This window comes from Scyliorhinus torazame, chromosome 22 (genome assembly GCF_047496885.1).
Source record: "Scyliorhinus torazame isolate Kashiwa2021f chromosome 22, sScyTor2.1, whole genome shotgun sequence".
In the NCBI taxonomy this organism is placed as follows: Eukaryota; Metazoa; Chordata; class Chondrichthyes; order Carcharhiniformes; family Scyliorhinidae; genus Scyliorhinus; species Scyliorhinus torazame.
Genome location: NC_092728.1, coordinates 11251074 through 11266554, shown reverse-complemented (window position 1 = coordinate 11266554; position 15481 = coordinate 11251074). Strand labels below are relative to the sequence as shown.

Here is a 15481-nt window from a genome sequence, read left to right as displayed (position 1 = left end):
TCTCCACGTCCAGGCTATCCAGGCCTCGTAGTATCCTGCAAGTTTAGAAGGTTAAGGGATCATCTGATCGGTCTTCAAGATATTAACAGGGAAAAACGGGGCAGATAAAGTTAAACTGTTTCTACTGGTTGGAGATTCTATAGCAAAGAACAAAGAAAAGTACAGCACAGGAACAGGCCCTTCGGCCCTCCAAGCCCGTGCCGACCATGCTGCCCGTCTAAACTAAAATCTTCTCCACTTCCAGGGTCTGTATCCCTCTTTTCCCATCCTATTCATGTATTTAAGATGCCCCTTAAACGTCACTATCGTCCCTGCTTCCACCACCTCCTCCGGCAGCGAGTTCCAGGCACCCACTACCCTCTGTGTAAAAAAACTTGCCTCGTACATCTCCTCTAAACCTTGCCCATCGCACCTTAAACCTATGCCCCCTAGTAATTGACCCCTCTACCCTGGGGAAAAGTCTCTGACTATCCACTCTGTCTATGCCCCTCTTAATTTTGTAGACCTCTATCAAGTCGCCCCTCAACCTCCTTCGTTCAAGTGAGAACAAACCAAGTTTATTCCACCTCTCCTCATAGCTAATGCCCTCCCATACCAGGCAACATCTGGGTAAATCTCTTCTGCACCCTCTCTAAAGCCTCCACATCCTTCTCGTAGTGTGGCGACCAGAATTGAACACTATACTCCAAGTGTGGCCTAACTAAGGTTCTCAACAGCTGCAACATGACTTGCAAATTTTTATACTCAATGCCCCGGCCAATGAAGGCAAGCATGTCGTATGCCTTCTTGACTACCTTCTCCACCTGTGTTGCCCCTTTCAATGACCTGTGGACCTGTACACCTAGATCTCTCCGAGGGGGGCTTGATCTATAAATTAGGTTAGACTGCTCAGTGGAAAGAACTACTTCACTCAAAGGGTGGTAGCGCTTTGGAACTCTGTCCCATAACATCAATTGATGCTAGATCAGTTAATTTTAAATCGCAGATATAGATTTTTGTTACGGTATTAAGGTACACGGAGTGAGGCCAGAGGTCAGCCATGATCTCACTGAATGGCGGGTCAGGCTCGAGGGGCTGAATGGCCTATTCCTGTTCCTACATTCTTATATTATGTTTTTCATCGCAGAGTGAAGACCTACCATCGGTTTGGGCTGAGGAATTCCTTGCATGTGAGAGGCCGGGAAAGATGGCATGCCGAACTGACCTAGGCCCAAACCTACAAGAAGAAAGTAAAATGTTACCGCCCGTTATATTGACTCCTCCCCAATACCACCCACTCCTCAAACAGCCGGGACAAAACAAAATGAGGTGGAGTAACAGAGTCACGTCTCAATCTGTAACAGGTTGCGATGGCCAAGCCCCTGCACTCTGCTCACAGACCTACTGGTTCTGTCGCCAAATCGGTGTTTTTTCAATGGAGGCTCGCAGCCCTGAGCAGCAACCCTCCCACCCCACAAGGACCTGACCAATCCATCTGCTGCTCACCTCCCACCCCGCCAGCCTGTATGGCTAAGACCATCGTGCCGAGGAATACCAGCACAGGCCCCATGTGGCAGTGGGTTGGGGACCCACACACAGCCATTGTCACAGATCCCACAGCCCACCCACCCGGGGCTTAAAACTGGCACGCCAACAGCGGCCATTCCTCCACCATTCCCGCACTGGCCAAAGCCTTTGTGCAGGAGATCGGCACAAGTGGGGCCCACGTAGGGAACCTGCCCTGCAGCCGTGGCTCCCTGTCCCAACAATTACCCTGAAGAGAGAGAGCGTGAGCGAGGCGGAGAGCGAGAGAGGCGGAGAGCGAGCGGAGATCTCGGAGGTTTGTAGGGGCTGGACGAAGTGAGAGCTAGGGAGGGTTGTAGGGGCTGGAGGAGGTTACAGAGATAGGGAGGGTTGAGGAAGGTGACAGAGATAGGGAGGGTTGAGGGAGGTGACAGAGATAGGGAGGGTTGAGGGAGGTGACAGAGATAGGGAGGGTTGAGGGAGGTGACAGAGATAGGGAGGGTTGAGGAAGGTGACAGAGATAGGGAGGGTTGAGGAAGGTGACAGAGATAGGGAGGGTTGAGGGAGGTGACAGAGATAGGGAGGGTTTAGGAAGGTGACAGAGATAGGGAGGGTTGAGGGAGGTGACAGAGATAGGGAGGGTTGAGGGAGGTGACAGAGATAGGGAGGGTTGAGGGAGGTGACAGAGATAGGGAGGGTTTAGGGAGGTGACAGAGATAGGGAGGGTTGAGGGAGGTGACAGAGATAGGGAGGGTTTAGGAAGGTGACAGAGATAGGGAGGGTTTAGGGAGGTGACAGAGATAGGGAGGGTTGAGGGAGGTGACAGAGATAGGGAGGGTTTAGGAAGGTGACAGAGATAGGGAGGGTTTAGGGAGGTGACAGAGATAGGGAGGGTTTAGGGAGGTGACAGAGATAGGGAGGGTTTAGGGAGGTGACAGAGATAGGGAGGGTTTAGGGAGGTGACAGAGATAGGGAGGGTTGAGGGAGGTGACAGATAGGGAGGGTTGAGGGAGGTGACAGCCATATCCTGCAGCCTGGCCATGGAACAGCAGCGTCTCCACATGGGGTTGCAGTTCCTTCTGGTAGCGCTCACCTGTGGAAATGGCACCGAGGGCAGGAAGTGGCAAATGGCAAATCAGCAAAATGAATGAAAAAGTGCGACTCCCGGTGAACTGGCAGTGCGATAACCACTCCAACAGTATACTCACCCAGGAACGGAGAGGGTCCCAGAGGTGGTGGCGGCCTGGGTTTGCTGGCCACGGCGTAATACTCCACAGCTCTCTTAAACCGGTCGATTTTGTCTGCTGTCCGGGCCTGCATACCAAGAGTTTGGAAAGTGTAAAAACGTTAGAAGCTTCTCCACCTCAATCATGGCAGACAAGGTGCTGGAGTGCTATCGCCAGTGCACTCGTGACCCAGAGCTCCAGTGCTCTGGGGCAGAATAATTCTGGAATTGAAAAGTTGTGGTAACTGTTCTCGATCGTTGTAAAAACCCATCCAGTTCACTCGGGTGCCTTCAGCGAAAGAAATCTGCCGCCCTTCTGGTCGACATGCGACCCTCAACAGCGACCCTTAACTGCTCCCCTGAAATATCTCTAGCGAGACAGACCAGTTGGGGTGGGCAGTAAATGCCAGCCTTGCCAGCGACACCCACGTCCCCTTCAAAAACGTATTTTTTTTTTAAAACTGGTTCACCACACGAACTCAGAACCTCCATGTTTACCGAAACTCCTTAAATCACAGAGGAAAGATTGTTTCAGTCTGTTCTGTCCTCCCCTTTGTAACTTATATGTGAACAAACAGTAGGAGGCTATTCGGCCCCTCGAGCCCAATCTGTTACTTAATAAGACCATGGCGTCAAATCCCTCCTCGTCCCAGCACATGCGCCCGCGGTTCCACTGGTACTCACACGTGATTGTTTGAAGACATCCTTGGCCACGGTGTCGAGGTCGCGGATATCGGGAATGCTGCTCACGTAGAGAGCGACGGCTTTGATCACCACATCGCAAGGGGGCAGCACCAGCTGGTGGGCTCTCACCTGGAGGGGGAAATGGGAGTGGGGCGCAAGGAGAGAGTTACAAATGATATCAGCACAGCTTCACGTCAGAGGCTCTTTGTGCACATCTAAGTAACAGTGCTGTACTGTGCCCCAGTGTTATAGGGAGAGACCCGTCCCCACCAGTACTGTGCCCCAGTGTTATGCAGTGACAGACCTGTTCCCACCAGTACTGTACCCAGGTGTTAGTGACAGACCCGTCCCCACCAGTACTGTACCCCAGTGTTAGTGACAGACCCGTCCCCACCAGTACTGTACCCCAGTGTTATAGTGACAGACCCGTCCCCACCAGTACTGTACCCCAGTGTTAGTGACAGACCCGTCCCCACCAGTACTGTGCCCCAGCGTTATAGTGACAGACCCGTCCCCACCAGTACTGTGCCCCAGTGTTATGCAGTGACAGACCTGTTCCCACCAGTACTGTACCCAGGTGTTATAGTGACAGACCCGTCCCCACCAGTACTGTACCCCAGTATTAGTGACAGACCCGTCCCCACCAGTACTGTACCCCAGTGTTATACAGTGACAGACCCGTCCCCACCAGTACTGTACCCCAGTGTTATACAGTGACAGACCCGTCCCCACCAGTACTGTGCCCCAGCGTTATAGTGACAGACCTGTCCCCACCAGTACTGTACCCCAGTGTTATAGGGACAGACCCGTCCCCACCAGTACTGTACCCCAGTGTTATAGTGACAGACCCGTCCCCACCAGTACTGTGCCCCAGTGTTATGCAGTGACAGACCTGTTCCCACCAGTACTGTACCCAGGTGTTATAGTGACAGACCCGTCCCCACCAGTACTGTACCCCAGTGTTAGTGACAGACCCGTCCCCACCAGTACTGTGCCCCAGTGTTATAGTGACAGACCTGTCCCCACCAGTACTGTACCCCAGTGTTATACAGTGACAGACCCGTTCCCTCCAGTACTGTACCCCAGTGTTATAGTGACAGACCCGTCCCCACCAGTACTGTACCCCAGTGTTATAGTGACAGACCCGTCCCCACCAGTACTGTGCCCCAGTGATATGCAGTGACAGACCTGTTCCCAACAGTACTGTACCCAGGTGTTATAGTGACAGACCCGTCCCCACCAGTACTGTACCCCAGTGTTAGTGACAGACCCGTCCCCACCAGTACTGTACCCCAGTGTTAGCAACAGACCCGTCCCCACCAGTACTGTACCCCAGTGTTATAGTGACAGACCCGTCCCCACCAGTACTGTACCCCAGTGTTAGTGACAGACCCGTCCCCACCAGTACTGTGCCCCAGTGTTATAGTGACAGACCTGTCCCCACCAGTACTGTACCCCAATGTTATACAGTGACAGACCTGTTCCCACCAGTACTGTACCCCAGTGTTATAGTGACAGACCCGTCCCCACCTATACTGTACCCCAGTGTAATAGTGAGACCAGTCCCCACCAGTACTGTACCCCAATGTTATACAGTGACAGACCAGTACTGTACCCCAGTGTTATAGTGACAGACCCACCCCACCAGTACTGTACCCCAGTGTTATACAGTGACAGACCCGTCCCCACTAATACTGTGTCCCAGTGTTATTCAGTGACAGACCCATCCCCAGCAGTACTGTACCCGTGTTATACAGTGACAGACCCGTCCCCATTAATACTGTACCCCAGTGTTATACAGTGACAGACCCGTCCCCACCAGTACTGTACCCCAGTGTTATTCAGTGACAGACCTGTCCCCACCAGTACTGTACCCAGTGTTATACAATGACAGACCCGTCCCTACCAGTACTGTACCCCAGTGTTATACAGTGACAGACCCGTTCCCACCAGTACTGTACCCCAGTGTTATACAGTGACAGACCCGTCCCTACCAGTACTGTACCCCAGTGTTATACAGTGACAGACCCGTCCCCACCAGCACTGTACCCCAGTGTTATACAGTGACAGACCCGTCCCCACCAGTACTGTACCCCAGTGTTATACAGTGACAGACCCGTCCCCACCAGCACTGTACCCCAGTGTTATACAGTGACAGACCCGTCCCCACCAGTACTGTACCCCAGTGTTATACAGTGACAGACCCGTCCCCACCAGTACTGTACCCCAGTGTTATACAGTGACAGACCCGTCCCCACCAGTACTGTGCCCAGTGTTATACAGTGACAGACCCGTCCCCACCAGTACTGTACCCCAGTGTTATACAGTGACAGACCCGTCCCCACCAGTACTGTGCCCAGTGTTATACAGTGACAGACCCGTCCCCACCAGTACTGTACCCCAGTGTTATACAGTGACAGACCCGTCCCCACCAGTACTGTACCCCAGTGTTATACAGTGACAGACCCGTCCCCACCAGCACTGTACCCCAGTGTTATACAGTGACAGACCCGTCCCCACCAGTACTGTACCCCAGTGTTATACAGTGACAGATCCATCCCCACCAGTACTGTACCCCAGTGTTATACAGTGACAGATCCATCCCCACCAGTACTGTACCCCAGTGTTATACAGTGACAGACCCGTCCCCACCAGTACTGTACCCCAGTGTTATACAGTGACAGGCCCGTCCCCACCAGTACTGTACTAGTGTTAGACCGTGACAGTTCAAAATTATATTTTGAAGTAAATTCTGTTTTGATAGCTATGTACAGTTATTGTCACCCTATTATAGAAAGGAGAGTTCTTTAAAGATTTACGAGGATGCTACTGGGCCTTGATGGTTTGAGTTATAAGGAGAGGCTGGATAGACTGGGACTTTTTTCCCTGAAACGTAGGAGATTTAGTGGCGAACTTTTAGAGGACTATAAAATAATGAGGGGCATAGATAAGCTAGATTGTGAACATCTTTTCCCAAAGGTAGGGGCGTCTAAAATGAGAGGGCTTAGGTTTAAGGTGAGACGGGAGAGATACAAAAGGGTCCAGAGGGGTAATTGTTTCACAGAGGGTGGAGAGTGTCTGGAACGAGTTGCCAGAGGCAGTTGTAGAGGCGGGTACAATTTTGTCTTTTAAAAAGTATTTAGACAGATATCTGGGTAAGATGGGTATAGAGGGATATGGTCAAATGTGGGCAATTGTGACTAGCTTTGTGGTAAAAACTGGGCGGCGTGGACAAGTTGGGCCGAAGCCTGTTTCCATGCTGTAAACCTCGATCCTCATTACTCTCAGATTGATAACTGTGCAGCAAAAGTTATGTACGTGTGTTTACCTTCAGGGAAGCCAGTGGATGGTCTGGGCCGAGCAGACTCCAGTGGAAAGCAGCCAGGTCTTCATCGGGGAGAATGTGATTACCTGAAAAATCACTGGCATAATTAGATATCCAGAGGTGACCCCAGGCTTCCGTCCGTAGAGCTTCCTATCACTTCACAAGGCGTAAGGCAGCCCAAGTACACTCTGACTTACTGAAGCACCAGGTGCAAGCCTCAGGTCGCTCTCTCTGACAGGAGGTGGGGAGGATATGGCCCGGTGCCCACCCGCGTCTCTCAGGGGAGCTGCTCCAACTTGTACTCCCTTAAACACATGGTGCATAGCCAGCAAGTCACCCGAGAGTGGCGCTCAGGAGATTGAATTCTGGCGGACTCCATTTACAGAAGCTTCTATACACTTGGGGTATGGAGCAAGCGACTGTGGGCATTTGGTGGCGGGGGGTGTTTGTTGACGCCCTCCTCGGAGTGACGGCCGACGCCCTGCTCCGCCGAGGAGACGGCCGACGCCCTGCTCCGCCGAGGAGACGGCCGACGCCCTGCTCCGCCGAGGAGACGGCCGACGCCCTGCTCCGCCGAGGAGACGGCCGACGCCCTGCTCCGCCGAGGAGACGGCCGGCGCCCTGCTCCGCCGAGGAGACGGCCGGCGCCCTGCTCCGCCGAGGAGACGGCCGGCGCCCTGCTCCGCCGAGGAGACGGCCGGCGCCCTGCTCCGCCGAGGAGACGGCCGGCGCCCTGCTCCGCCGAGGAGACGGCCGACGCCCTGCTCCGCCAAGGAGACGGCCGACGCCCTGCTCCGCCGAGGAGACGGCCGACGCCCTGCTCCGCCGAGGAGACGGCCGACGCCCTGCTCCGCCGAGGAGACGGCCGACGCCCTGCTCCGCCGAGGAGACGGCCGACGCCCTGCTCCGCCGAGGAGACGGCCGACGCCCTGCTCCGCCGAGGAGACGGCCGACGCCCTGCTCCGCCGAGGAGACGGCCGACGCCCTGCTCCGCCGAGGAGACGGCCGACGCCCTGCTCCGCCGAGGAGACGGCCGACGCCCTGCTCCGCCAAGGAGACGGCCGACGCCCTGCTCCGCCGAGGAGACGGCCGACGCCCTGCTCCGCCAAGGAGACGGCCGACGCCCTGCTCCGCCGAGGAGACGGCCGACGCCCTGCTCCTCCGAGGAGACGGCCGACGCCCTGCTCCGCCGAGGAGGCGGCCGGCGCCCTGCTCCGCCGAGGAGGCGGCCGGCGCCCTCCTCCTCAGAGGAGGAGGAGAGACGGATAACGCCCTCCTCGGAGGTGAGGTTAAGAGGAGATTTAATCAAGAGGATCAAAATCATGAGAGGGGGGGTGGGGGGCGCGGCGTCTCGGACAGAGGGGGGGGGGGGGGGGAGAAAGAGAGAATCTCCTCCCAATGGCGGGAGGTTTGAGAACCAGAGGGGGTGATACAGATTGAAGGCAATTCGCAAAAGAAGCACTTGCGATGAGGGAGGAAGCCTTTTGAATCAGCAAGTGGTCAGGGTGGGGAAGGTGCTGCCTTAGAGTGTGGCAGAGGCAGGTTCACTCATCACTTTCAGGAAGGAATCTGGTCATCTGAAAAGGAAGAATGGTGTTCAGGGGTACGGGGAAATGGTGGGAAAGTGGGACGAGGCCCATTGCCCATTCGGAGAGGCAGCACAGGAGCTTTGGCACGAGGCAAGCCGTGACCCAGAGGGTAACGAGCTCTGGGGCGTTCATGGGAGCAACGGCAGCACAATGACTGGGGAGTTGGAGCGAGCAAGCGGGCGTTGAAGGAGATAAGGGAGAGAACAGAGCAAAGTCTGACCTCAGGTGACCCGATTGCGAGCCAGCAAGAGCGCGCGGACCCCAACACTGCAATCCCCTCCCCGCCAACTCCCTCGGCCCATGCCGAACCCGCACGCCCTCCACCTACCCAGCAGCGCGGCGAAGATGCTGAAGTGGGCCGGGTTAACGTTCAGCTGCTTGGCCACCTCCTGCATCAGGTACTGGTTGGTGGTGAGGCTCTTGCCATTCCAGCTCAGCTTGAGGGCGTGCGCGCTGAGGTAGCACTGAACGTTGCACAGGGCGTACTCCGAGTCGTAGGCGATGAGGCCGTGGAAGCCATTCTCCCGGTAGAAGGCGATCACCTCCTGGTGGTGGTCTTCAATACTTTGGACAACCTGCAACACAAAAAGTGGAAGAGCAAGTCAGTGGGACCTGAACAGGAGGCGAGGGAGCGGCACAGGAAAATGATCCAAAGACAAAGTGCAATGCTCGCTGGGAATTCCGGTTCAAATCTCACCACAGACGATGGTTCGAATTTAAATTCAATTGAAAAAGACTCTGGAAATAAAAGTCTAATGATCACCAAGAAGCCATCAGAGTCAGCGCGTTTTTCGGCACAGAAAGAGGCCCGTTGGTCCATCGTGTCTGTGCCAGCCGTCAAGCACCCATCTACTCTAATCCCATTTTCCAGCAGTTGGTCCACAGAATCCGTACAATGCAGGAGGCCATGTGGCCCATTGAGCCAGCAGTGATCCCCAGAAAGGCTCCTGAAATCTGCCCCTCCCCCAGTTAATGACTTCTCTACTATGGGGAAAAGTTCCTTCCTATCTACCCTATCCATGACCCTCATAATTGTTCACACTTCAATCAGGCCCGCCCCCCCCCCCCCCTTCTCTGCTTTAAGGAGAACAACCCCAGCCTCTCTTCACAGCTGAAACGCGACAACATGCTCGGGAATCTCCTCTGCACCCTCTCCAGTGCAATCACATCCTTCCTACAGTGTGGCGACGAGAACGGCACACAGTACTCCAGCTGTGGTTTAACCAGCGTTTCATACAGCTCCAGCATAACCTCCCTGCTATTATATTCTGTGCCTCGGTTGATAAAGGCAAGCATTCCATCGGCCTTCTTAACCACCTTATCTACCTGTCCTGCTGCCTTCAGGGATCTATGGACATGCTCTCCAAGATCCCTCTGATCCTCTGGACTTCCTCATGTCGTACCGTTCATTGTGTATTTATTCCCTTGTCTCTTTAGTCCTCCCAAAATACATCACCGCATACTTTTCAAGGTTAAATTCCATTTGCCGCTGTTCTGCTCAATTACCTTGCTGTAAAAAAACTGTTCTGTATCAGAGAATACATTTTTTTTTTAAAGAAATATTTTTATTGGCATTTTGCATTTATAAACAGATCTTTGCAGGCAAAAAAGATACAGGAACAACAACAGTACTAGTCAACACAAGAGCCCCCGGGCTGTCACCACGTCTGTAACGGAGGTTCCAGTTCTGATGCATTGTACAGCTTTTTGAAGGGTTCCTACTGGGACAGTCACCACTTAGTGGCAAGAGTTGCACCCAGCTTTACCCACATGTTTACATCCATTGCCAGGACCCATCCCCTCGTTTGCCGTTGTCTTCGTTTTGCTGGGGGGGGGGGGGTCGAGTCCCCTCCAGTGGGCGGCCCTCCTCCCTGTTCCTTCTCTGCTGTTTGCGAGCTCTTTTTTCATCCAGGCAGCATTCTCTCCCCTACTCAGTTAGCTGCAGGTTGGTGAAGATGCTTGTGAACTTTAGCCATGTGTCGTGGAATCTTTCCTTGGACCTCCTTCTTGCAAATTTTATTTGGATTTAATTTATTGTCACGTGTACCGAGGTGTAGTGAAAAGTATTGTTCATAAGACATAGGAGCAGAATTAGGCCACTCGGCCCATCGAGTCTGCTCCGCAATTTAATCATGGCTGATATTTTCTCATCCCCATAACCCCGATCCCCTTATTAATCAAGAACCTATCTATCTCAGTGAAAAAGGGGATGGCTGATCGGCAGGGGGGGGGGGGGGGGGGGGGGGGGGGGGGGGGCGAAGTGACCCCCAACCAGGCTGATCACCTGGAATGTTAGAGGGCTAAACGGGCCAGTGAAGGGGGTGCGTGTGTTCACGCATTTGCGGGTTTTGAAGGCGGACGTGGTCATGCTGCAGGAGACACACCTGAAAGTGGCAGACCAGGTGAGGCTAAGGAAGGGCTGGGTTAGTCAGGTCTTTCATTCGGGGCTTGACACTAAGACGAGGGGGTTACGATCCTGATTAATAAAAGGGTTCAATCTGAGGCGGAGGGTACAGTTGCGGACGGGGGCGGCAGATTCGTTATGGTTAGGGGTAAGCTCGAAGGGGTGAGAGTAGTCTTGGTTAGTGTGTATGCCCCTAATTGGGACGATGTGGATTTTATCAGGAGGTTGCTAGGGAAGATTCCCGACTTGGACTCGCGCATATTGATCATGGGTGAGGACTTTAACACAGTCCTGGACCCGAGCCTGGATCGGTCGTGTTCAAAAACGGGCAGGTTGCCAGCGATGGCAAAGGAACTGAGCGGGTTCATGGAGCTGATCAGTGGAGATTTAGCCGGCCGTCGGCGAGGGAGTTTTCGTACTACTCCCACATACACAAGGTGTATGCCCGAATTGATTTCTTTGTCATGAGTAGGGACTTGCTGGCCGGGATGGTGGGGGCAGAATATTCGGCAATTGCCAATTTGGACCATGCTCTGCACTGGGTAGATCTACAGATTTGTAACAATAGCTTTCAGCGCCCACAATGGAGGCTGGAAGTTGGATTGCTAGCGGACGAGGCGGTGTGTGAGAGACTCAGGAGTTGCATGCAGAATTACCTGCAGGTAAATGATACCGGCGAAGTCTCAGCAGCGGTGCTCTGGGAGGCGCTGAAGGCAGCGGTGAGAGGGGAGCTGATCTCAATCCGGGCCCATAGTGACAGGACAGATAGGGCAGAAACGGGCCGACTGGTTAAGGAAATTTTACGGACGGACAGGAGCTACGCGGGGTCCCCGAGGCCAGAGTTACTCAGGAAACGACAGAGGCTGCAGGCCGAGTTCGGGGTGCTGACTACAGGCAAAGGCGTAGAGCAGCTTAGAAAGGCAAAATGCGCGATATAGGAGCATGGAGAGAGAGCCAGCAGAATGCTCGCGCAACAACTAAGGAAGAGAGAAGCGGCTAGGGAGATAGGAAGGATAGCGGATGGGGAGGGAAATCTGGTGGGGGACCCGGCAGGGCTGAACAAGGTATTTAAGGACTTTTATAGTAAGCTGTACACTTCGGAACCCCCCTCCCAGGGGACCGGAGGGGATGAAGCGATTCCTGGACGGACTGACCTTCCCAAGAGTGGGTGGGGGGGGGGGGGGGGGGGGGTAGACGGGAAGAGGTATTGGGGGGCCTGAAGGTCTTGCAGTCGGGTAAAGCCCCTGGGGCGATGGTTATCCGGTGGAGTTTTACAAAAGGTTTGCCGAGATGGTAGGGCCGGTGCTGGTCAGGGTTTTTAACGAGGCAAGAGACAGAGGGGTTCTACCCCCGACGATGTCGCAGGCCACTATTTCGCTTATTCTGAAACGGAATAAAGACCCAGAGGTTTGTGGGTCTTACAGGCCGATCTCTTTGATTAACGCAGACGCTAAGTTACTGGCCAAGATCTTGGCGACTAGAATTGAGGACTGTGTACCGGACGTAATTGCGGAGGACCAAACCAGGTTCGTAAAGGGTAGGCAACTGGTGGCCAATCTACGGCGGCTGCTTAATGTGATTATGATGCCCCCGGAGAGCCGGGAGGCAGAGATAGTGATAGCTATGGATGCGGAAAAGGCTTTTGACCGGGTCGAGTGGGACTATCTGTGGGAGGTGCTGGGACAGTTTGGGTTCGGGGTGGGATTCATTGACTGGGTTAGGCTGTTATACCAGGCCCCAGAGGTTAGTGCAAGGATGAACAGGACAACATCAGATTATTTCAGACTGCACCGCGGGACAAGACAGGGTTGCCCTCTCTCCCCACTGCTGTTCGCGCTGGCCATAGAGCCCCTGGCAATTGCTCTGAGAGCTTCAAGGGACTGGAAAGGGCTTGTCCGGGGGGAGTGGAACATAAAAGTCTCGTTATATGCGGATGACCCTGCTGTTATACGTACCGCCAATGGCGGGGATGGACGGTATCATGGAAACCCTGAGGGAATTTGGCCAGTTTTCAGGATATAAACTGAATGTGGCTAAGAGCGAGTTGTTCGTAATTCAGGCGAGGAGGCAGGAGAGTAGGCTGAAGGGGTTGCCGTTCAGGCTGGTAAGAGAAAGCTTCAGATACTTGGGTTTACAGGTGGCACGGGACTGGGACAAGTTGCTTAAGCTCAACCTGTCCCGACTGGTGGAACGAGTGAGGGAGGAGGTTCGGAGTTGGGATGCGCTCCCGCTGTCATTGGCGGGGAGGGTGCAGACTGTTAAGATGATGAATCTCCCGAGATTCTTGTTCATATTTCAGTGTCTCCCCATTTTCATCCTGAGGTCCTTCTTTAAGAGGCTGAATAAAATTATCCTGGGATTTGTCTGGGCAGTGAAGACCCCGCGGGCAAGGAAGGTGATGCTCGAAAGGAACAGAGGGGAAGGGGGGCTGGCGTTGCCGAACTTCAGCAACTACTTCTGGGCGGCCAACATAGCGATGATAAGGAAATGGATGGTGGGTACGGGGTCGGTTTGGGAGCGGACGGAGGCTGCTTCGTGCAGGGGCACCAGTTTGGCAGCCCTGGTTACGGCGCCTCTGCCGCTCCCGCCGGCGCAATACTCCACTAGCCCTATAGTGGTAGCGGCTCTTCGGATCTGGGGCCAGTGAAGGAGGCATATAGCGGAAGTGAGAGCATCGGTGTGGACCCCAATCTGCGGCAATCACCGATTTGCCCCGGGGAACATGGACGGTGGGTATCGACTGTGGCGGAGGGCGGGGATTGCCAGGGTAGGTGATCTGTTCTTGGAAGGAAGCGTCCAGAGCATGAGGGCGTTGGAGGAGACGTTTGGGCTGGCGGGAGGGAATGACTTTAGATACTGGCAGGTGCGGGATTTTGTGCGCAGGCTGGTGCCGTCCTTCCCACGCCTCCCGCCAAAGGGGAGGCAGGACAGGGTAGTATCGAGGAGAGAGGTAGGTGAGGGTAGAGTCTCAGACATTTACAAAGAACTAATGGGAGCAGAGGATACACAGACTGAGGACCTGAAGCTTAAGTGGGAAGAGGAGCTCGGGGGGGGGGGGGAATGGAGGACGGTATTTGGGCAGAAGCTCTGGGCAGAGTAAACACGACTGCAACATGCGCCAGGCTCAGTCTGATCCAGTTTAAGGTCGTGCACCGGGCCCTCATGGCCCGGATGAGTAAGTTCTTCGGGCTGGAGGACAAGTGTGCCAGGTGTGCCGGAGGGCCGGCTAATCACGTGCACATGTTCTGGTCGTGCCCTAAACTCAGGGGGTACTGGCAGGGATTCACGGACATCATGTCCTGGGTTTTGAAAACTGGGGTGGTAAGGAGTCCTGAGGTGGCAATCTTTGGGGTGTCGGAGGTCCCGGGAGTCGAGGAGAAGGAGCTGACGTCTTGGCCTTTGCGTCCCTGGTAGCCCGGCGACGAATACTGTTGGCACGGAGGGACTCAAGGCCCCCGAAGAATGGCTATCGGACTTGGTGAGGTTTCTCAGTCTAGAGAAAGTTAAGTTCGCCTTGAGAGGTTCACTATCGGGGTTCACCCGGAGGTGGCACCCATTCATTGACTTCTTCGCGGAGAATTAACCGTCAACGGGGGGGGGGGCGAGGGTAGAGTAGAGTAGGGGGTGGTTTAGGCAGGTCCTTGAGAGAATGGAGTTGTAGTTTGTACTATATGTTATTTGCTTTTCTTTTTTGTACAGTACTATACAACGTCATTGTTTTCTATGCTAAAAATACCTCAATAAAATGGTTTATTAAAAAAACCCAGTGAATTGGCCTCCACAGCCTTCTGCAGCAAGGAATTCCACAGATTCACCATCCTCTGGCTGAAGGAATTATTCCTCATCTGTTTTAAAGGATTGTCCGTTAATCTGAAATGGTGTCCTCTGGTTCTAGTTTTTTTCCTACAAGTGGAAACATCCTCTCCACGTCCACTCTATCCAGGCCTCGCAGTATCTTGTAAGTTTCAATAAGATGCCCTCTCATCATTCTAAACTCCAACGAGTACAGACCCAGAGTCTTCAAACGTTCCTCATACGACATCTTCAGTCCAGACAGATCATTTCATACATGAAAAACATGGGGCATACATAAATACAAAATGCAAATACTTTTTTCCAGTCTCAGGAACTCTGGCAGGTCAGAGAGCCATTACGAGGCCCTGGGTGGTGCTGCCGACTTCCACTCTGGAAGAATTCTCCGCCTGGCGATCAGTGAGGCAAAGGCTAGGGCATCCACCCCTTCTTTCTCCAGAGCTCTGGGTGCGTTGACTGCCCGAAGACCGTCGCAGATGGGCACAGCTCCCTCTCAACCTCCACCACCCTGGACATGGCCACGAAAAAGGCCGTCCAGAACTCAGAGTCTGGGGTAGGACCAGAACACGTGAGTGTGGTTGGCCAGGCTCCCGGACACAGTTCGCATTTATCTACCACGTCTGGCGCTAACTCGCTCATGCGTGTCTTGGTGAGGTCGCTCTGTGCAACAACTTGAGTTGCATCATGATTAGCCAGGCACAGGAGGAGGTGGAGTTGAATCTGTGCAGAGCCTTGATCCTCCCCCAACTCCATACCCATCTCCTCCCCCATTTTGTCTGGTCTTGTCCAGTGGGATCGTGACCTTTTCTAGAAGTCGCCTTTAGATGAGAGAATACATTTGTGCGGATTCTGCGTCGCGCAATATGCATTGACGTCAGCAGCGTGTTTGCAAGGGCTTTGAGCAGATCACCATCTTGACTCTGTGAGCAACACAATTA

The 15481-nt window shown here is 54.0% G+C and overlaps 1 protein-coding gene across 2 annotated transcripts in view; it reads right to left on the bottom strand.

The window, feature by feature from the left end:
• fam120c (family with sequence similarity 120 member C) overlaps positions 1-15481 on the bottom strand; it is a 59140-nt gene that overhangs the window by 26630 nt on the left and 17029 nt on the right. For both annotated transcript variants that reach the window (XM_072487879.1, XM_072487880.1), the window contains exons 2-6: positions 8655-8901; positions 6741-6823; positions 3413-3541; positions 2712-2817; positions 1140-1216 (exon numbers count right to left, since the gene is read on the bottom strand). In XM_072487879.1, the coding sequence (XP_072343980.1) occupies positions 1140-1216; positions 2712-2817; positions 3413-3541; positions 6741-6823; positions 8655-8901 (642 nt within the window). The remainder of the gene's footprint in view (positions 1-1139; positions 1217-2711; positions 2818-3412; positions 3542-6740; positions 6824-8654; positions 8902-15481) is intronic.